General features: G+C 39.2%; 1 protein-coding gene across 1 annotated transcript in view; it reads right to left on the bottom strand.

The window, feature by feature from the left end:
* Window positions 1–23,941, bottom strand: part of LOC110959952 (thyrotropin-releasing hormone-degrading ectoenzyme) — a 284,810-nt gene that overhangs the window by 254,934 nt on the left and 5,935 nt on the right. The window contains exon 2 of the mRNA XM_051949719.1: window positions 13,658–13,902. Within this exon, the coding sequence (XP_051805679.1) occupies window positions 13,658–13,902 (245 nt within the window). The remainder of the gene's footprint in view (window positions 1–13,657; window positions 13,903–23,941) is intronic.

The following is a 23,941-nucleotide window of genomic DNA, read 5'->3' as shown; positions in this document are numbered from 1 at the left end:
CGACCACAAGAACACTTAAAAACAACAATAAAGACACAAAACAACTGCAAAGAGACTAAAAAAAACAACCTCAAAGAGTGACTAAACAACCCCAAAGACGAGACTGTCCTCCTTGAAAAAACGACCACATAGGTCGTCTGTACACGCCCTTATTACGACCGAGTGCTACGTTTTGAAGTTAAGCGACCTCTAGCGGTTGAGTAAATATCGACACTCCAGTGTCTCAGCTGAAACGTCACCATGAACAAATTTTGACCTAACCCTAACCATAACCCTAAACCTGTCTTGCGAAAGTGAGGGAAAAACCGTTTCGCGAGGGAAAAGCCGTTTCTCGAATTAAATCCTGTAATGCCTTCCTGTCCCTCGTAGGGGCGCTAACCTAAATACGCTCTCATGGGTCGTATTTCAGGGGCACGTTCATACGACCTGTGTGGTCATATGAATTTGAGGGCTTGTTGCCAAAGACAAAAATCAACCAAAGAGACACAAAACAAAGGCAAAGCAGCACAAAATGACCACAAAGATAGACAAAACAACCACAAAGCGACAGAAAACAACCTCAAAGAGACACTAAATGACAGCATCTTTACATCAAACTTTATTGTGGACCCTTGAACACACCTCAGACCTGAATAAATCCACCTCATGTTCTCGTGTGAAGCAGGATTCTGTATCAAAGCAGGACTCGGAGGTGGAACCGGGGTTCTGGGGGTTAAAGGATAATCCTCCGACAGGCACAACTCTCACCACTGCAACTTTCCTCCTTGTTCAAATGTGAAAAGCAGCCTCGGCAGGGAGATAATCCACAATAAACACCAGGAAAGTTTCCTTGAAGCTATCAGAGCACCATTACGTTCTCCTGCCAGTCACCTGACAGACGCCACAAACTCCAGGAAATAATCCCCACAAACTTTGTTATCGCCCGGCTGCATTTAGCTGCTGGGGTTTGTGGAGGGAGAGATGAAAGGACGGGAGGAAGACGAGGAGGGAGAACAGGTGGAGTCAGAGATGAAAATGAGACGGAAAAATGGAGGAGAAACGTCTGAAGACGTCGCGAAACATCCGAGAAGGAATTAGGAAAAAGACGAGAAGGAATGAATCAGACGTTTATGTTCAGAACTTCACTAAGTTTTACCTTCATAGTGAGAATATTTCAAGAGTTACAGACCTTTGAAGTGCATTTTTTACGCTTTTTAATAGACTTTTTCTATCATCGGTTCAGCAGATACACACACGACAGAGTTCTGGTAAAAACTGAAACCAGATCAGTCATACATCCACTAAAGGCAGCGCTCGATTTAGACGGTCGCCAGGTTGCCGCGAGCGCTGGGAATCATGGCAGGTTGATGACATCGCAGGTTGATGACATTGCCATTTGCGACGACCTGGCGACTGTCGAAATCGAGCGCTCGATCGAGCTGAACCGCCTATCAGGTTTTCTTCATGGAGGGAGCCACTTTGTATGATGTCATCAACCTGCCATGATTCCCGGCGCTCGCAGCGACCTGGCGACCATCTAAATCGAGCGCTGCTAAAGGTGTCAAAATCTCAACGCTAAATCTGGTTTTTAGCATCAACATAATGGGAAATATCCTTGTTTCAACAGATTTATGCCTTCAGTCACAGAAACTAGCACACGTTTGTTCAAAATGACTCAGAGTTCCTCCTGAATTGTCAAAAAATTGTCCAAAATTCCTCAAACTTGGTCAAATTTTACAGCAAACTCTTCCAAAATGATACGAAAATTGTCCAAAACACTTAAAAGTGATCCTAAATTCTTTAACCCTTTATCGGGACAACTGTGAACTTTCCAAATTTAACAAAACTTGTCCAAAATGAATGAAAAACAAACATTCAAAATGACTAAAATGTATCCAAATGAAAACAGTAAAATGTCCAAAATAACTCAAAAACCTTGTCCATAATGGTCCAAAAACCCATGAAATTTATCCAAAAGGATTCAAAAAATGCCCAAAATGAAAAAGAAATCGTCAAGTTCGGGGTGGGATTAAATAAGTTTTGTCTTCTTCCCACTCCCTTTCGAACATATATGATTTGTAAATTTATGTGATGCCTTGTTTCAGCTGTGGTTTTATTTTGTATAAGCTGCATTAGGTGTCTGTTAATTTTATGTTCGAAATAAATACTTTTCAATTTCAAGTTTCTCTATAACCAACGTTGATCATCAGTATTATGGGATGTATCATAGTTTGAACGGTAAAACTGCAGCAGTCTTATGTCGGAGTCAGACAATCAATCATTGGTTCCCTGGATGCGTTTCTGTTTCTGATAATCCACCAGAGAAAACTAAGAAGTGCATTCCGGGTAAACTTTCAAAGGTGGTTTTGTGTATCTTTCTGGTTTTGTAGTGTCTTTTCTGACTACCGCAGTGAATCCTGACAGTGAAGAACGGAGGTGGGAGTGTGATGTATGAGGCCAGAAAAAACTTAATAGCTAATTTCACTGAGGGCACACTCAGAGGAATCAAAAGAAACCTTGGATTGTCAGGTTTAAAATCTGTGAATGCAAACGGATGTAAAAGAAAAAGAGGAGTGCAAGAAGAGGTGAGTGTGAAAAGAAAGTGAGAAAAGAGGATCAAGTGAGGAAAAAGAAGATGAGAGGAAAAAGAAAAGATGCAGGAGGAGGGTGAGAAAAAGAAAGAAAGAAAGAAAAAAGAAACAGAAGAAAAAGGAAGAAGAAAAAAACAACTTCAAAATGACATGAAAACAGAAAGTAATGGCTTACAAAGAAAGAAATAGCAGAATAAATAAACAGAACAAAACAAAGAAAACTACAAAAGAGAAAGAGACAAAAATAACAAGAAAGAAAGAAAAACACAAGAAAGAAAGAAAAAGAAAAACCCAAATAAGTAAAGAAGGAAAAATACAACACGAAAGAAACAAACAATAACGCAATAAAGGCAGAAAGAGAGAAAACTGACAAATGTTGAGATTCATAAAACTACAAAGACAGAAAGAGAGGAAGAACAAACCAAAGAATGAAAGACAAAAGAAAAAGAAAAGGAATGGCAAGAAAGAAAGAAACGCGAACAACAGAATAAAAAAGAAAAATATGTAAAGCCAAAACAATTTTAAACTACAAAAAGAGAGAAAGGAATAAAGAAAAGGAACACAGCGGTGAAAGACAGAAAACAGAAATAAAGCAAGCAAGAAAAAGAACAGCATACACATGGAAGGAAGGAAGGAAGGAAGGAAGGAAGGAAAGAAGGAAGGAAGGAAAGAAAGAAAGAAAGAAAGAAAGAAAGAAAGAAAGAAAGAAAGAAAAAGAGGCAGGCAAGAAAGAAAAGAACGAAAGACAAAATAAAAAAGAATGAAACACAAAGGAGCAACAAAAATGAAGAAAGAAAGAACAAAGAAAGAAACGAGAGCACGAAAACTGAAAAAACAAGAGGAAGATGAAAGAGGAGGAAGAGTAAAGGAAGTGAGGATAGAATAGAAGAGGAAAATAATAATAAAGAGGGAGAAATGAAACCAGAGAATAAAGGAGGAAGACGAGGAGCTGAGATGTGATGAGAAGAAGGAAACTGAAATGAAGAGACGATGAAGAAAAAGAAGAATAGAGGGAGGAGGAGGAGAGGGGAGGAGGGGTGAGGAGGGGGAGAGAATAATAAACAGAGGGGCGATCGAGACTGAGTGACACTGGAGGAGCGAGAGAGAGAGAATAATGGAGAAAGCCTGAGAGGGACGAGATAAAGAGAGTATCTATTAGAGAGGAGGCTGCAACGCACAACTACACACAACGACACACAGCTACACACAGCTACACACACAACGACACACAGCTACACACAATTACACACAGCTACACACACAACGACACACAAACAGCACAGTAACACCCCAATATTAACACGCACCCAACGTGACGTCCTGCAGGTTGCCAACAGTCACCGCTGCCAAGGTAACGCTTGTTGTCACGGTAATCCTGATTGACAACCAAGCCCACAGCATTGCCCCGGACGACCACGACACACACGCACGCACGCACACACACACGTGCGCACACACGCACACACACACTCATGCATGAATTCATGCAACGAAGCAGCCAGCAGAGGAGAGAAACAACATAATTTCCCGCCGTAATGTTTGTCATTATTTGGTCCTGAGACACCAACGAAGAAAAAGAGGATGCACGTGAACCACACACACACGCACATCTCTACACACTCATCTACACAACAGAGAGAACACACACCTCATTTAGATGCAGAGATGTGACTGAAGGCGAAACTGTTGAGTCAGGTGCTGAGTGAGTGAGTGTGTGTGTGTGTGTGTGTGTGTGTGTGTGTGTGTGTGTGTGTGTGTGTGTCTTCATAACACACATATCAAACTGGACCCGCTGATCTCTTTAAGCAACGTCTCAAATTGCAATTCCAAGCTTTCACATTGAAGACTGCAGAGTGTGTGTGTGTGTGTGTGTGTGTGTGTGTGTGTGTGTGTGTGTGTGTGTGTGTGTGTGTGTGTGTGTGTGTGTGTGTCGATGCTACACTTCAACACAGGAAGCCGCCGAAGAGGCTGATTCATCAAGTTCACTGTAAAATATGCGACTGACGGAGGAGAAGGAGGAGCTTCGTTTGATCAGGATCCAGTTCTGCTGCTAATTAAGAGACGAGGAGATGATGGAGGAGACTTTCTGCACCGAACTCATCACAGATAAATTGCATATCGGCTCGATCAGAAATGTTGGATTTTGTCTTTTGGTCGAGATTCATAGTACGGTTTCTACACAATTCAATTTTTTTTAAAAACAGTCATGTAGCTCTGGCACATGAAGCATGGTGGTGGCATCATCGTGGTGTGAAGCATGGTGGTGGAAGCATCATGACATGAAGCATGGTGGTGGTAGCATCATCATGTGAAGCATGGTGGTGGCAGCATCATGATATGAAGCATGGTGGTGGTAGCATCATGATATGAAGCACGGTGGTGGCAGCATCATGATGTGAAGCATGGTGGTGGCAGCATCATGACATGAGGCATAGTATAGGTAGCATTATAGTGTGAAGCATGGTGTTAGCATCTGTTAGCTTCTCTCTTGCTCTCATTGATCATTAAACTCCATTTTATTGCAGCTCAACTCACAATAATGCTGTTCTCAGTTACATATTTTTCTGTTTCTGTTGTTTGATGACTAACCAAGAATGAAACGGCGTCCAAAACACTGTCCGTTATGACGATGTTAAGAAACCAAGAAAACGCTAAAATTGAGATTTTTTAGCATTGTCTGAAAAACTCACCAAACACAGTTTAAAACAAAAACAACTGAGCTGAAAATTCACAAATATTTACAGGTAAAATGATCCTCATGCAGAACAAAGACAGAAAGTCCTGATCTCACACAATCACAAACAGAGAGAGTATCCTTCCTGAAGGAGGTGGGGCCAGCAGCATGTAAAGCTACAGACACAAACATTTTTTCAGTAACATAAATGTGATCTCACTTGTGTCTTATGAATTTATTTTTATGGCCCTAAGGTGTATAAGGTGAAGAGGACCTTTATATTGTGACTTAAGTCAAAAGTCACTTGATCAACCTGCTAACATCCCTTTCTTTCATCACTCGTTAATCTGATCTGTTTCTGCTTGCAAGGACACAGAAAAAAAAAACTCCACAGCCGTCTGTTAGATGAGCTGACATCTGCTTTGTTCAGAAAGGAGCTTTGCATTCCTTGCTGGAAGCACAGGGAAGTAAATGGAACCATTCAAACACAAATCAGTTCTGTTAAGTCGCCTTTATGCTCAATGCACACCAGTGATAAAGTGTTTCTTAATGTAACTGGATGGTTTTCATGAAGTCCAAAAAACATTTGATTGTGCGGTCAAATTTGTGAAATTAACCAAAAAGGGGTGAAAGGTGATCACAAAGTAGCGCAAAATGTGATAAAATGAGCCCCAAAATGGCCACAAAGCAACACAAAACAAGCATCAACGGGAGAAAAATGACCAAGAAGTAATGTAAAGTGACACCAATTTAAGCATAAAATACATGGTTTGATATTTTTTTGATCATCAAAAGCATATTGTTTTTCTGAGCAAGAAAAGGTAAAAACAGGAAGAATCAGGGGATTATGACATTTTCAGAGATATTTGTCAAATTAACCAAAAGTGATGAAAAATGACTACAGTGTAGCACAAAATGACCCTGAAAGCAACAAACATAAATGGAAGTAAAATTACCACAAAGTGATGCAAAATGCTGCAAACTTCACCAAATGAACACAAATATGCCTTTTTTTATAGCTAAGTTCCCATCGTTTATCTGAACAAGAAATGGTAAAAATCATTGGATTACTACCTTTTCAGAGGTATTTATATGTAAAATTAATCAAAAAGTGGATGACAAATGACCAAAAAGTGATAAAAAACAACTCCAAATTGGTTTAAAACAGTCATAAATGGAAGCAAAATGACCACAAAGTGATGCCTGAAATGTCACCAAATTAAGCAAAAATGCTATTTTTGAAATGATCAAAATCCCATCATTTATCCTTGTAAGACAGTGACAAATAATAACAATGAAGTTATGCAAAATCTCATTGTTTATCTGAGCAAGAAAGTGATAAAAATGACCATAGAACAGCACAAAATGACTACATTAATGATAAAGTTAGCCCCAAAATGGCTACAATGTGAAATGAAACCACCATAAAAGGAAGAAAAATTACCAAAAATAATGCAAAATGCTGCAAAATTCACCAAATGAACCATAAAATGCCATTTTTTTCATATAGTCAAATTCATGGGATTACTAACTATTTGGAGGCATTTATATGTAAAATTAAACAAAAAATGGATTAAAAAATAACAAAAAGTGATAAAAAAGAACTTCAAATCAGCATCAAATAACCATAAATGGAAGTAAAATGACCACAAAGGGATGCAAAATGCTGCAAACTTGACTAGATGAACCCAGAAGTGCATGTTTCTTTAGAATTTCTTTGGTTTAGTTTATTTCGAGGAACCTGGCCATGAACCAAAGAGCTGCTCGTCTTCTATGAAACATGAACGTCTTTCTGTTGAGATCTTTCACTCCAGTGGACAGGATTAAAAAAAAAAAAAAAACAATCTGGGTTGTGGGGGGAAAATGAGGCGGTTTGGAGTCACGGGTCAGAAATGATGCGAGCTGGTGGAGACCTGAGAGAACGAATGAATCCATTAGAGGGTTAGCGTTAGCCGGCGACACTCTGCTGAGCTCATATCGATTCCAAACATCTCATCTCAGCACCAGATTACTCCATCAGCTGAAGCTCCACCAGTGGGCTCCTCTCTGGCCTCCATTAGGATGGAACTCCTCACCTGACCTCCGTTAGCCGTCCGTCTGTCTCGTTAACATCTCTGTTCGGCATCTCGTTAGCCGCCCCGGCGCTCCTCGTTAACCGTGTTCCTCCACTCGTTAAAGCGGAGAAAGAAAAACAGCTTCAGTCTAATAAAAAAGTTCCTCGCAGGATCTGAGGTTTGAAAGAAATAAATCAGTCCCGCTCTGGGCTTTTGGGCTGTTTTTCTTTTTTTAAATTCTCTGTTAGAAGTCTGGTTTTAAGGAGGTAAGAAAAGGATCCTGCAGCACTTTCCTGACATTTAAACACATTTTCACAGGGATTCGGTCCGTCGAGGAGCCTCTTCAGGGCAAAGATCCTCCTGATGAAGCGACTTTATACCAAAATAATCTGCAGTATTTACATTTACGTCACTGAGCCGGTCTGGAAAGCAAAACCTTAGAAATCAGCATGTTTTAAAAGCATGTAGCCTAAAAAAAAATTTGCTAAATTACTCCATATGATGTAAAAACACAAAGAATTGCCTCATTTTCAACTTTCTGACAGTTCTTGAACTCATCACGTCTGTTTTGTTTGGAAAATCAACCAAATCTAATCTTAAAATCATTATATTCCACATGTCTCTCATAGAAATTCATCAAAACTAAGCCACTTGCACCCACCCTATTCTGTAGAAAAAAAATTCTGCACTTTTCAGCAAAACCATGAAGACTTTAGTAACTCTGATGCAATCTAAAGACACATGACAGTAATAGACCCTTTTCACTGACGTCACACTTCCGGGTCGGTAAGTAGCTCAGTGCCATTTTGAGTGGTGAGCTTTGTTGAGTCCATGACTGGAGTTTATCTTTGAGCCTAATATTTGTTGGCTATGGCTGCCACTCAGCTGAAAAAGTATATCGACACACTTGATAGCACTTTGAAAGACCGATATCAGAGGAAGTTGGAGTTAACTGAGTAAGTTTCAGCCGTTTGCGCTCATAATATGAGGAAGTAGCACTTCAGACACAGATTTTTTTTGCCGAGATTTTGAACACAGTTTGGTGTAGAATTCGTCCGAGAACAGCATTAATTCAGGTCGCCGATTTAACTAACAATGAACCTAATGATTTTTTTCTATTAATTAGCGTATCATTGGTCTATCTAAATTAACTGGAATAAACAGTGGAGTCTGGCTAGGATCACGCTAATGTGAGCTAACCTCCCAGTATGGTGTCCTGTTGGGGCAATGCAAATCCTCGCTTTGAGAAGCAGCTATTTTGAAAAGATCTTTAGGTCAAAGCAAATAACGGTTGAAACAACTAATTTCCACAATTTTCTAAGTTATATATTTGTTATCTTTCATTCGGCATACATTAAAACTCTCAAAATGTTTTTTTTTCAATAAAATAATCAAATCGCTGTTTGCGAGATTTCAATTGTGCTTTCAAAGCAATTCATGCACTAAAAGTTTATTTTACCACAATAAAGTGTATTTATGGAAGACGAATTGAATGACAGAATACAAAGTAAACGTGAAAATGACAATTTCTTAATAATACGGGTTAAAAAACAGACACTAATTGCCATGTGTGGTGCCTCAGCCGGCTGAGTTTCCTTGTCTGTTCACCCTCGGCTCCGTTTAACTGGGCCTTCTGCCCTGTTGTGGCAGCCGTGGACACAACAGGCGTGAACCATTCTTGTCCCCAGTCACACTGCAAACTATATTTACCTTGCTCAATCAACCACTTGTTCCCCCAGGCCACTTCAAACTATCTTGCTCGCTGACTCCTGACCACAACACACAATATGGCGGACCCGATAGTGTGACGTCATGTGAAAACTATCTATTCAGAGAGTTTTTAGATGAACTGCAGGCAGTGCTAGCATGGAAACCAAATCTATAGTATGTGAATTTTACCAGTGTTTTTATAATGTTATCTGATAAACTCAAACCGATTAGTGTAGAACAGTGGTTATGCTGTGAATTCAGAGACATATGCCAAATTAACCAAAAAGTGACCAAAATCAGCACAAAGTAGCGCAAAATGAGCAAAACGCCATAAAAAGAACTAGAAATAGGCACAAAGGGACATAAAATAACTACAAATGTAAGCAAAATAAGTAAAAAGTGACACAAAATGCTACAAAGTTCAACAAATGTGCAAAGAAAGCGAGTCTTCTTCCTGAAGGGGACGGGGCCTGCAGCAACTTGGCAACTTTTATAGCTACAGACAATTATTTACAACAAAACCAGTAAAACAATCATGTAGAAAAGAAGCATCTTTGTGGTGTTTTCAGCAGAAAAACTGAAAGATTTATTTAGGAGACATGTTCATAGCTGCTGTTAGCATCTGTTAGCTGCAAACTGGGAGCTAAAATATTGATTTTATAATGTCATCTGCCAAAATTTAACAAATACATGAACAAAAAATATCAACTGTACCATGAATTCAGAGATATTTCGATGTAAAATGCTTTGAAAGATAAAATCAGAAGATTAAAAATCCTCATCTATTCATGTCTGTTGCTGTAAATCATAAAAACAGAGTTTCCTTCCTGAAGGGGGTGGGGCAACTCAGCAGCATTTAAAGCTACAGACAATCATTTATAACAAAACTAATTAAACAGTCATGTAGAAGCATCTTTGTGGTGTTTTGAGCAGACAAACTGAAATATACAATGAAATATTTTTGATTAATTTGCTAAAAATTGAACCATTATGGGACTTTTTCCAGGTACTGAGCTTTAAAATGAGCCTAAAACTGCAAAATATGATGCAATAAATTCCATATATTGAGTCAGTTTTCACACATGTCCGGTGCAAACATCAACTCGGTGACTTTTGAACCCTCGTCCGTGAAACCAGCAGTGTTTCAGTTTCCTGTGTGTTGGACTGGTTTCACTGGGAAGTGGCTCCATTTGCATACAGATCAATACGGAGCGCGCTCAGTGGCACCGTGTGAGTGCTAATTAATTCCGGGCCTCGCAGCGGTTTGGAGCATTTAAGCTCAGCCACGGGTTTATAGTGACTCTGGATATTAAAGCAACCCTCACAGCGAGGCATGTGTGTGTGTGTGTGTGTGTGTGTGTGTGTGTGTGTGTGTGTGTGTGTGTGTGTGTGTGTGTGTGTGTTTGTTAACATTAGCCAGTGAGCTAATCCTTAAGCTAACAGCGAGCTTTGAACACTCCGACAGTCTGAAGTCTATTTTTTCCTGAGTATATTTTTATTTTTTCTGAATAATCAGCTGGGTTTTTTTTCACCTAGTCATCAGATTTACTTATTTATGAAGCCAGACTGGCTCCTTTTTCCCGCCGTGTTACTCACATGTATGTTTTTATTTTGTGAATTTTCACAAACTGACCTGCTTCATATTTACTGTGAACATCATTTAATTCTAATAAATCCATGTTTTCTGTACTTTCAGTGGCACACCAGCAGCTTTGTGTGACATTAAACTTTAACTAACAGCTTGTTGTGCTGTGATCGAGCTCTGCTGGTCCGGCAGCTGCCGTATTGATCGGCTATCGATCGATGAGTGAATGTGGAGCTGCTGCTGCTGCAAACATACAAACGTGATCACTGGGAACTCCAGCTAAAGTTTTCCATCGTTACCCGAGAGATTAAACTGGATTTTATTCACCTTTCTAGTCGACTTTAAATTAAAAAAAGCACATTGAACATCAATGTGTGGATATTTCATACACTTGTATCAGATTTAAGCGCATATTAACATTTTTATAGTGATTTATACACAAAAAAAATCAGTTTCGTGAAACTGATCGTTTTTTTCCTTGATATAAATGCTCACATAAAAAAATCTGCATTTATTGTCATATTAAATGATGGATAATCTAGATAGCTGAGATTATTTTAAAGAAAACAAAATACAACGAGAATACAGGGAACTTAATGTCAAAGATATGTAAAGGGAATGAAATGAAAATAAGGTTCGATAGGTTGAAGAATGCTCCAAAAATAATGTTGAAAGTCAATGAAACATAAAAGTAAAAAGTTTGAATCAGTATTTCTGAGTTTGGAGAACTTTTAAAATCACTTGTCTTTAAACGTATTTTTAAAACAACTTATACAATGATTGGCAAATTAAAAACACATTTATCTGAAAAAAAAAAACTTGCTCAAAATCCAAATATTATATATTTATATTTCAAGGTTATGCAAAGTTTTCTTATTACTTTAAGGACAAATTTTCCTGTCAATAAATCTTAAAACTTTTGTAAAATTAAGTTGCTCCAATTAGATTTTATTCACAAGCTTTAGGATTGTTTTCAGGTTTTTTGTTTTGTTGTCATTTTATGTTGTAGTTATTAAGAAATACAGGAATCTCTGATATTTAAATACTGGAACCAAAAACAACTAATTTGAGCTTAAATTATGCATAAAGTTAAGTAAATGCAATATTATGTCACCTCAACTCAATGAAATAAAGTTAATAAGTTGACAACATGATTTAAACCAGTAAATTAGATATTTTTCATCTTGAAGTCAAACATTTAATTGAAGTTAACAAGTCCTTGACAATAATAATAATTATTCTAATAATATACATAATAATAATTAACTCATTCGCTGCCATTGACGTCTATAGACGTCAATCATGTTTTTTGACTGGGGGGGCTGCAGGACAGTCTGGCGGAGCTTGTCAGTGAAAATCCTGGAGTTTTGGAACGTGAGAGTGTTGCGGTGGACCAAAAGAATGACAAAGACAGTGACCATGGTGGGGCGACAGCAAAAAGTGCCGTTGCAAAAAGCCGCTGGCGATCAAAGCCGCGCTAGTTTTCGGGTTCTGTTTCGCCACCACCGCTCTCTTGAGCTCATCTGACGAAGCCGAGTCAGATGAGTTTAGAGCGAGCACACACACACACAAACACACACACACACACACACACACACACACACACACACACACACACACACACACACACACACCTAAAAATATTTTGTTTATATTTTGTAAGATATATTGTTCTGAACCAAAATGTTGACTTGTGTTGTTTGTTTGTAAATAAATGATTTAGCTAACAAAAGGTTAAAAAGTTTACCTTAAAATGCTTTTTTCCAAGTTGTTTTTGTTGTTTCATATAAGTAAACAACTGTTCAGTTGTGTGGGATGTCACTAAACCAAAAAATATTGGCATCAAAGTGATTGATGTGCCTCTCTGCAGAAAAAGCTCGTTATCTCTGTTTTTTGGTCAAAAACAGGTGTTTTTGCTGAAACTACCCTGTGTTCTGCTGCCGATAACTTTAGAACCGAAAATGCCAGAAACAAATTTTTTTCCTGATGAAAGAAGAGAATCTACACTTTCTTTCGATAGTTTCAATGTTTATGTAGTCTTAAAACTTGATATTCTGTAGATCTTGAAAAATCTGTCAAAATTCTTAAAAACTCTGGCAGTAGGGGGCTCTTTGCTCTGAAAACGGCTGGCAGCCAATGAGTTAATAAATATAAATTGAATAATTAAACAAGACTAAGGAAACAAAAAAATATATAAAAATTTTACCCTTCTGTTGGATTTTGCATGACTGATTTAAAATTCTGATTCTGATTCAGTTATTTAGCAGCTTTAGAAATCTTCAAGGTACAGTTTCTGTGTTTTCGTAAAGATCAGCCAAATTTATTTAATCAACACTTCTTATTTTGTACAAAAACTCGATGTGATGATGTGAGTTTTATTGATCAATGTCTCAAATTAAACCTTAAGTCAAGATGAATCCATCTGTGCATGATCCCTCTTACCATAAATGTCAATAACAAAGTGTTTGTTTATTTTATTTACTATATTTCATCATTTCCTTTGCAAAAACATCTGAAGTGAAGCTCCTGAGATCTCATCAAACAGACTCCTTCTAAAGGTTGATGAACCAATCGGGAGTTTTCCTCAGTAAAACGTGAATAAAGAAGAATGACTGACGTGACATCTCGTCCAATCACAAAGCAGCTCGTCAGGTAAAAAGGCCTGTCGCTGCGGCAACAAACACAAAATCTCACGCATGAAATAATATCTGCAGCATCGACACCGTGGAGATGAGTCTGCAGTCGAGGATCATGGGAAAATTCGTGTGTGTGTGTGTGTGTGTGTGTGTGTGTGTGTGTGTGTGTGTGGTTTGATAAGACACACACTGAGAGTTAATCAATGTCGTGGATGTGAAGCTTTGACCTTTTCCAGTCGAACCACCTGCTGCAGGAAAAACAACCGTGTGTGTGCGTTTATGTGTTGCTGTGTTTTGTGTGTGTGTGTGTGTGTGTGTGTGTGTGTGTGTGTGTGTGTGTGTGTGTGTGTGTGTGTGTGTGTGTGTGCGCGTGTGCGCGTGTGCGCGCACACGCGCGCTCAGGGGTGTTTGTGTATGCGTGTGTGTACCGTCTCTCCCGCTGCAGGGTGTAGGAGCTCCTGAAGAATCCCAGCAGTTCGTCCTCGATGGCGGCGTCAAAGCTCACATTGAGTCTGTAGAGTCTCATTGGCTTCAGCTCACGGTGCAGAACCACCACGTACATCTGATTGGCCGGGAACGGGAAGTGGCGGTGCACACGCATGACTCCGCCCCCCGGACGGTTGGCAGGACGACTACCACCGCCACCCTCTGCTGTGACGGAGACCCGATCCACCTGGAGGGAGACAAAGATGAAGAAAGGTCAGAAACCAACGGGTTGAGCAGTTTTCTGTGATTTCTGACGTAATAAAAACTTTGTTCTATAGAAAAACCTCCTTACTGATGATAGCTCTGTTAAACATGACTTACTTAGAATAGCAAGAACTTCAAGAAACTCTGAAGTACCTCAAGGAACTCTGGAGAAGTTCAAGAATCTCCAGAAAACCTCCAAGAACTCTAGAGAACCTCAAGAATCTGCAGAGGAGCTCAAGAAATCCTGGAGAATTAGAAGAATCTCTAAAAAATCTAAAGGAAATCTGGAGAACCTCAAGAGTCTCTGGAGAACTTCAAGAAACTCTTCAGAACCTCTCGAATCTCCAGAGAAGCTCAAGGAACTCTGAGGAAACTCAAGAAACTCAGGAATCTCTGGAGAACATCAAGAATCTATGGAGAACCTCAAGGAATTCCGGATAACCTCAAAGAACCCTGCTTGCTTGCTTTAGTGGTTCCTGGAGGGGTTTTTGTTCTTGTTTGAGTTATAGAACTTTAACTTTGAAATATTTCAATTTGTGGAGAATTAAATACAAAATTTGGTGGATTTTCTCATAAGATAGAACTTTATTAAGCCCAAAGGAAGTTCTTGGGATCATGACAGATGAACCCTATTTTCTTTGAGGGAAACTGAAAAGTTGCAAAATTTTCATCTTTTCAACCATCTTTGAACTTCTCGTCTGGCTCCGTCCTGAAAAACAACCAAATGTGACCTGAAAAAAATTTGCTACATCATCAAAATGTCTGATTTAAAAATTCACCAAAAATCAACCATCTGCACAAACCACATTATATAAAAAACAGAAAATTCTGCACTCTTCGGTTCAACTGTAGAGACATCAGTGAGTCAACTGATGCCAAAAGTCACATGACAAAAATTCAGAGAGTCTTCAAGTTGAACTGCTGACGGCATGTAGAGCTGCCATGTTTTATTCCAGCATTGTCAACGATTGTGTTTTTCTTTTCAATTTCCGCAGAAATTTCCATGATTTTCTTCTATTGCAGTGAAAAATGAACCCACAGTGAAGAAAAATGAAGAAAAATATACACTCAGAAACAATGCCTTTGTTTGCAGGGCTCACATGACCAACCCAATCGCGTGACTTTTCTGCTTCTCAACATTTGCACATTTATCAGATGAAAGCCGTTGCTAGGCGACGCGAATCCCTGCCAGCTGTTGTCACCATGGTGACGTGACAGGCGCCACATATAAAACTAATCTGCCTGTGAGGAAAGTATTGAAGGATGAAACAAAAACTTGGCCCGCTCACGTTTGATCCCGAGCAACGGAGCAGAACGAAGTCGTTGCCTCTCCAGCTGATCTGAGACCAGCTCAGGACGACGTCATTAAAACGAAATGTCACCAGACTCTAGAGACAAACAGCTGAGAGCCTCCCACACCGACATCCAGCCAGCCAAATGCTTCAGCGGGAGTTCTCACCTCGCTTTAATATCAGAAGGTCTGCAGCACTCTAGTGTTTGGTGAGAAAAAAAGAAAAAGAAAGGAGACATCTGCTCAGTTTTACACCAATCCTGAGAGATGAGTGTTTATCTCCACGGTTCTGCTCAACAACACTCACAGCGTTTGACCAGTTCGTCAGTTAGATCAAGTCCCGATAGACGTCCGTTTGATTCGAGTCGCTGAACATTTGTGTAAAGAGCAAATTCCTACAGTCAAACTCTAAAATCGAGTGGGGGAAAAAACTCAGACAAAAACTAAATAAAAACTACAACTTCAACACAACTTTGACACATTTTCTCCATAACAGGAATGTCCATGTCAAGTTTTACTGAAACTAATCTAAGTCATTTAATATTTGCTATCCACCAAAAACGACAACAGTTTCCCAATTTAGTCACACTTCAAGTATATTAAAGTTACTAAAATCAATCCGGTGTTCATGTTTTGACCACAAAATATGGCATTCTTGCATCCAAGCTGCTTTTTAATGTTATTTTATATTAATAATCCATTAATATAAATAACACCTGGGAATATCACGTAATGTTTAACATCTGTCACAATCCTATACCATCAAGTACTGTCGATCAGCTGCAGTACCTGGATGTTCCACCAGGTGTTCAGGACCTTTTAAGAGATCTTTATGTTGTTAATCATGTCCATAAAGTTTCTTGTTTCATTTCTAATGTCTGAATTGCTCTTGAACATGCGTAAATTCCTCAATCCAGAAGTAACCAGAAGAATAAAAGCTTTCAAAGCAGCCAATAAATCAGCAATAATTTCGGCATCAAAAGCGATAATAAAAAGCTTCACTGCAGACAGCTTTTTCACGATGAAAACCAAACTGACACTACATTAAAAGTACAATTTGAATGTGTTTTACATTCATGGCATGCAGCTTCTGGTGGCTGTAGTATTAACTCTAAGCTCTACCTGAACTGGACTCCCTGGAAAAAAAGAAATTCTGTTGTGGAAAAGTAAATAAATCAAAAATGAACAACAGAAATTTCAAATTCACTTCAAAACTTCACTTCACTTCTTAAAGCAAATCGCAGTCAAAGCCGACAAAAGAGCTCACAGGAGATCGGGAACCTTGTTGTAAAGCTCAGGGATGCCATAAAAAAAGTGATCTCACCCACAGGTGAACCGTGATCTCAAGGAAATTTCTCTCATTTCAAATGTATCCTCCAGTGTTTATTGCTTCGATGCAGCCTGAGTTACCTGATTAGACCTTGCTGTGTTTTCCTTTTTAGGTGGCTGGTACTGAAAGCAGCTCTGGTACTACGACAAGTTGGACTGCTTTTGGTTTACGGCTTAAAATAATTCCGGACTGCAGATAAAAATGGTAGTTTTCCTTCATATTATCCGTCTGAAACCATACAAAGAATCCGGCTTAGGCTGGTGCCGATACCCAACATGCTCGGATTCATGGATGACGAACTCCTTCAGCATCTAAATGTAGAAACCGCTCGCCATTAATGAGGCTCTGTGGGTTGCACCAACGCTGCACTCCTGCCTGGTTTGTTTGCATGCGAAATATAAACGCTATTCACATGCAAATGCCAGTTTACAGGAAGCCTACAGTCACAATAGCAGCATTAAAGGTAAATAGAGCAGGATGGTTTGAACTGGAATCATCATTTAATCCTCAGAGTGCCAGAAAATGGGTTTAAAAGGAATGTTTTCATTACAAAATCAACAAAATTACACCTTTTGTCAGAGCCACAAATGGTAAAAACAGCAAAGTCTTTTATCTAGGGTCTTCTGTGACATGTGGTGTCATTATGAAAAAATATGAGGTAAAAGTTGTGATATTTCATTTAAAAATGAGTCAAAAATAAACCCTTTGCAGATTCTGCAAAAAGCAAAAAATTCTGCGCTTCTCTTTGCAAAAATAGCCATGATTGATTAAGTTTATACTTACAAATCCACCACAAAAAAAGTCTGTAAAATATGGTAATAAATTTAAAGTAAACAGTTAAATATTTATAGTATGTAGAGCCACTATTTTGTATCCCAGTATGGGTGAGTCCTTTGAAAAATGCTGGACAAGTTGGTTACAGTTTTTTTTCCATTTCAGCAAAAATAAATATTCACTCTCTCCTGTGTGGCAACTGAGACATTAGCAAAAAAAACAAAAACAAACTAACGGTTCAAGGGTTTCATTTCAGAAACTGGTAAAGAAATTAGTTCAAGGAGAAGGTATCCCACTGAACAGAGATGAGACTTTGATGTCCCTTTAATATCATCTGGTGGCAGCAAAAAATCTGTCAAAATCTGGTTGAAAGTCTAAGACTATATTGCATAATTTCTTAACCACGAAGGGGAAACATGACTGTGTACACCATTAATGCAGTTTTTGGTCATTTTGAGGTGAAACTGTGTTGTCTTAAAAATTTTCATGAACATTTAGATGTACTTTCACAGCCACTGTTATCAGTAACTGCAAGCTAACTTAGCTAACCTAGCACTGCATTTTTCAGCCAGTCGGAACGAAACTAAGCTAAATTCTTTGTTTGCATTCATTGTCACACAAAAACATTATGCAAGCCAGAATAATAGCCTCTACAACTGCCACTAAGATATATATTTTTTTAAATTAGCTTGTCTATCTCAGCTTAACACTTCTGTACTGGCCGGAGAGCATTAAGCCTCCAAAAAGACTTTGACTGTGTCCGAAATCGCATACTAACGTACTACTCATACTAAGTGTGACGTCAAAATAAGTATGTAGTGCGTTCACATTAGATAGTATGAAAAGACTGAGTACGCGAGAAATACCCGGATGTATACTATATCCGGAAAATTTTTATGTATGCACGGTGACCACACTAGTCATACTCAACCGCCCCATAATGCTTTGCGAGCTACCCACCGAAATGGAAGCCTCTGCGGGATATGTGGCCGGACCGGGGCGATTTTTATATTATTTTATGTGGTTAAGTAGTCATCCTAATCACCCCACAGATTTGAGAAATACCCGTTTTCTGACCAACGTTTTAAATTTGTCAGACGCCTCACAACGTGCTACTGAATGCTAGCAGCTAGTTGCAGCAGCTCGCTTTGCATACAGAACAAGTAGCAGCTACCTCCAGTAGCCTGCAGCTACAATTGAACCGATTCGCATAATCTGGCTAATAACTGCATGAGGAGTGCCAGCTTGAAATTGCCACATTAATTATGCAACTGTTTGTTAGCGTAAAATCGTCCTGAAGCCGGCATTCAGCCGAGATATTTGATAGCCGCACTTCCGGTTTTTGTCATCGGAGGTTTGAAATGCATTATGGGAAACGTAGTAGTATACTACAGTGTGAACGGTTGGCATTCTTATATATTCTTATAGTACATAGTATACATTATATACTCATTGAGAATGTAGTATGTAGTACGTTAGTATGCAATTTCCGACACAGCCTTTGTCATGGCGTCCCTTCACTAGCTAAACTCCCACAATGTTCTCTGTTTGCCAATATCGCAGTATAAATAGGGTTAAATAGCAAGAGGCTCCACCTGGTGGCCCAAACAGGTTCTACAGTGAATCAATAGTACCTGAAACATGCATTATCTTCGAAAAAGGTGTCATGTGTCAGCAGATCCTGAATATTAAAGCCTCAGATCGGGTCATCACACACAAAATTTGATCAGAACGTTATAAATTCTGTTTTCCTACGCAGAACACATTCCTGAGTTTTCTCTGCTTCTGTTCATGTTTAGGCTGTTTCTATTTATATTGCAGTGAAAATGATCCCACAGTGAGTAAAAACTGTGATGGTAGTGATAAACAATGAAAAAAAAATTTAAGTCAAACTTCAGATTGCACGCCTTACTCTTGAAAGCGCTTCTGCAAGTCGGATCAGGTTCCAGCTGGCAAAGTCTTTGTCATGGTGCCTCTTCACTAGCTAAACCTTGAAATTTGCCAAAAATTATTCAAAATGGTCGCAGTTTATTCAGAACTTAGCACATTAACTCTGGTCGGTGTCATTAAGCATCACAGAAGTCTTTGTCATGGTGCCCCGTTACTAGCTAAACCCCCATAATGCTCTCTGCTTGATAACAAACTGTAGTCTGAGTGACGCCTCCTCTGGTCTCTACAATAGTGAACAGTAACAGGTGGAACAACCAGGTACTACAGCTAAAGTCAGAAACTTCACAAAATATTTTGAAACATCTCCACAATGACTTGAAAATGTGTCTAAGATAATCAAAACTTGTCCACAATCAGAGTTTTCCAAAATGAGAAAACAGCTAATCCAGAAGAGCTTGAAAATTCTGCATAGTTGCTCAAAATCTGTCCACAATGACTTCAGAAAACTATTGAAAAGGTCCAAATGTTCTCAGTACTTAGTACATTATCTCTGTTTGGAGGTCATGAGGTGCCACACAAGTCTTTGTCTCAGTGACCCTTTACTAGCTTGACTCTGAAATTTACCAAAAACTATTCAAAATAGTCCAAATGTACAGTATTCAGTATATTAACTGTATGAAGGTCATGAAGCGTCACAGAAGTCTTTGTCATGGTGTCCCTTTGCTTGCTAAATTCCCACAAAGCTCTCTGTTTGCCAACATGAACTGTAGTCTGAGTGATGCCTCCTCTGGTCTCTACAGTAATAAAGACTAAGAGGCTCCACCTGGTGGAACAACCAGGTACTACATTTGTAACACTTAAGGAGTATATTATCTTGGAAAAAGGAGTCACGCATCAACATATACTGAATATTAAATGTTTCAAATGAGACATCATTGGGACCTTGTAAACTATAATTCAACAGACTACATTACTGAGTTTTCTCTGCTTCTGTTAATGTTTGTTGTGTTTATATTTGTATTGCAGTAAAAAAAAAAAAAAGATCTCACAGTGAATAAAAACTGACGGGAGCAATAAACAATAATTGGTTTTATCAGTTCGGACTTCAGAGTGCATGCATTATTACTGAAAGCACTTCTGCAAGTCGCATCAGGTTTCAGCTGCTAAAACCCTCAAGTGGAAAACAAAACAAAAAAAGCAGTTTGTGTGAATTTCGCGGCTTTCTCTTGTGACCGAGATCCTCCACTGTGAACGCAACCCTCCTGAGTATCAATTAATTAATTAGAATGAACAACATTACTCATCATTAAACACGAACTGACGCCTGAGCAGCAGCAACGATGCATGATGGGAAGCCGGCCGGCCGCGGTGGGAGCAGTTGTGGAGCTTCAGGCCATCGGCAGTGTGAGTCCGCATTGCATTTTGTGTTTGTTCTTTGATGAACGGGCCGATCGATCGCGGCGGAGAGCCTGCTGACACGGAGAGGAAACATCGGGGATTAAAAGGATGTTTTCCAGGGTTTTTTGGTGAGTCAGCGAACGCAGCGCCACGCTCTGAGATGTTCAACCACATTTTAATTGTGTTGTTTGGTTTGATTCCTCAGCAGACAGACATCTGAATGCCCTGACGTTGATCCAGCAACCTTCTGAGCGCAACAACTTTAATAGATGTCTTTTCAAGAGACATCACTACAGCCGACTCTTTATTATCTTCATTAATGGTCAAAGTTTTACCTTCATACTGTGAATATTTCCAGAGTTCCAGGTCCTTTAAGTCTATAGAGGTGGGTCCATATTTATCACTTTTTAAAGGACTTTTTCCATCATTTCTGAGCCTCAAAACATCATCAGTCCAGCAGATAGACACATGACATTTTAGGAGGAAAAACACATCTGAGTTCTGCTAAAAACTGACCCCAGATCAGGACGAATGCAGGGATTTTTTCAGTCTGAGACTCCAAGAACCCACAGCTTCTGTTTACCAGGAAACTGTTGAAAAAGTACCAATGAACCTGCATGTTGTTGTATTTCTATTTCTGTTTTTCAAATCATTTTGAAAATGACTCAACCTTTAATTATAAAATGACAAAATCTTGTCTTCAATGTGTTAAATTTCACCAAAATTGTCCAAAATGATAAAAGAATTTAGCACCTTTTTTGTATAACCACCGGTGATCATCACTATTATGGGATGTATCCTAGTTTGAACAGCTAAACTGCAGCAGTTTAACAACATAGAGTCAGAGAAACAATCATTGGTACCTCTGACAATTTAACACAGAGGGAAGACCTTTCTTAAAATTGAGCAGCCGATAAGACAGAGACCAGTGACAGAGGCCAACAAGACGCCTGTGACTTCCTCTAAAGATGCTTCAGCTGCTGAGATGTTAGAGACTGTTCAAACCTCTGAGTGGCAAAATCTGCACAGGGTCGACTCGGGAGACCTTTAAATGTCGGCAAATGTCAGAAATAGTCGCCATGAATCTAAAGCTAAACATTGGCGGCTAAACTTAGTCAAGTCGGTTAAACCTAAACAGCAGCGAAAATCAGAAAATTAAGTGAAACTATGAAAGTCCAACCTGAGCAAATTAACCTCATTCTCCTCAGCTAAAGTTCTGTGACTCCTACCTGTTTTAAAAAACTCAAAAAACATCTGCTGTCGTCACATCTGTATCTCCAAGACGTCGACAGCTGCAACGAAGCAGCCATTTTTTGACATTCTGGGAATAAGAACAGGCTGGCGTGTAATCTTTAGCATTAATATTCAGTTAAAGACCACAGGTGGAGAAAAGTCTGATGTGTTTTTAGGCTCGGGCTGACCGACAATGAATAACTGGAAGGGTGTGGATGTGTTGGACTGCAGCTGTGACTGATGAAACCGAAAGAGAATGTTCCGAAAAGACGATTTAAATGATGGAATAGTACGTTCCCCAACAACCCTGCTGCTTCTTTTATGTCAGGTGACCGATCAATATGGACGTTTTGATAGAAAAGGTGTAGAAAATCAGCTTCAGAGACTCTGTTGCATTTAAAGGATTAGAACATCTAATGATTTCAGATGATCGCCGGAGGAACGAGGTCTGCAGAAAGCATAAATTAGCAGCCCTGCATGTTCGTTTTCATTGACTCCAACGTAAACCGCCGGCTGCCCGGAGGCTTAAAACCGGAGTTTTTTGTAAACGGTCAGCAGATATTTTCAGGATTCACAGAGCAACACGTAGATTAACAACTCCCACTTGTCTTTCTGGATGTGACATTTCTTTGACTCCGAGAATAAAGCAAGTGTTTTCCTCTCTTCCTGCTACCAGCTGCTGCTATTTTTACCCAGCTTCTTTTTCCCCTGCATCTTGATAATTTTTCTTTTCACAAAGCATTAACTGAGAGGATACCTTAGAAGACCTCGCCGGGCGCCCAACAACACCTCCTTATTCACAGCGAGCTCCGACACAAACACACACACACAAAAAAAAGAGGGCTGTGGGGTTTTTAATTGGCTTCTGCCCAAATTAGACAGATTTACCCCCATCTCACATTAGCTGAGATGACCGGCCTGAAAAATCACGTTGCTCAGGCGTTTCTCTGAGGCTTTCTCTCGCCGCCCGCCGCTCTCCGAAAATTGGGCTGAAACAGCAACTTTGACGGCTAATTAGCCTCGTTAAGGAAATCTCTGAGGCCAAATCTGGAAATAAACATTCTTTGTTAGAGAGCGTGGCTTGTTTTCAGCACCGAGAAGACCTTTCGGATGCAAACAAGGCGGTCGGATCGGAAGGAAACTTATCAGCGTGATCCGAATGTCGGCGTCAAATGGTAAAGTATTTGCTGCTGAAGGGGCGGAGCTATATGCTAAACCGGCAACACTAAAAATGAGTTAAAACAAATCTGGAAAAGTTTCTCACAATCAGCTGATTTTGTATACACAGTAACTTCAGTATATTTAATGACGCTAGGCAAAAATTTTCCTTTCATACTGTGAATATTTTCTGAGTTAGAAGCTCTTGAAGTTACTGTCTCCATCATTTCTGAGCCTCAGATCTTCATCAGTCCAGCAGATGGACACATGACATTTTAGGAGGAAAAACACATCTGAGTTCTGGTAAAAAAACTGACACCAGATTAGGACAGATGCAGGGATTTATTGAATCTTCTTACCAACTAATCAGCAGAAACTCCAAGAACTCATATTTGTATGTCTGTTTGCGTACAGACTTAAACACGATACCAGATATTAATCATTGATCTTTACAGATGTCGGTAGGTAAACTCAAACTTTCTACAGCGGTCGTTCTCCTTTCTTACCTCCAGTCTTTAAGTTTAGTCTCACTTAGAACATTACAGAACCTTGAAGTCCATAGAGGTGAGTCCAGATTTATCGGTTTTTAAAGGACTTTTTTCATCATTTCTTAGCCTCAGAACTTCATCAGCCCAGCAGATAGACACATGACACTTTAGGAGGAACAATACACTTGAGTTCTGTTCAATTTTTGCCGTTTTAGACAGACAAATTATTTTCTATCATTTTTGTGTGATTTGGGGCAACTCTGTCAAATGTTTTGGATAATTTCTAAGTAATTTTAAACCATTGTTGATTTTTCTTTGTAATTTTAGAATATTTTTGCATCATTTAGAGCTTTTCTTGATCAATTCAGTTTTTTGAGGGATTCAAGACATTTCTTGAGTCATATTCAACACCTACAGCATTTATGAACAGTTTTTGTGTTATTTTGAACACTTTTTTAGT

Source organism: Acanthochromis polyacanthus, chromosome 1 (genome assembly GCF_021347895.1).
Source record: "Acanthochromis polyacanthus isolate Apoly-LR-REF ecotype Palm Island chromosome 1, KAUST_Apoly_ChrSc, whole genome shotgun sequence".
Classification (NCBI taxonomy): domain Eukaryota; kingdom Metazoa; phylum Chordata; class Actinopteri; family Pomacentridae; genus Acanthochromis; species Acanthochromis polyacanthus.
The sequence above is the reverse complement of the archived record's forward strand: the minus strand, read 5'-3'. Positions and strand labels throughout refer to the sequence as shown.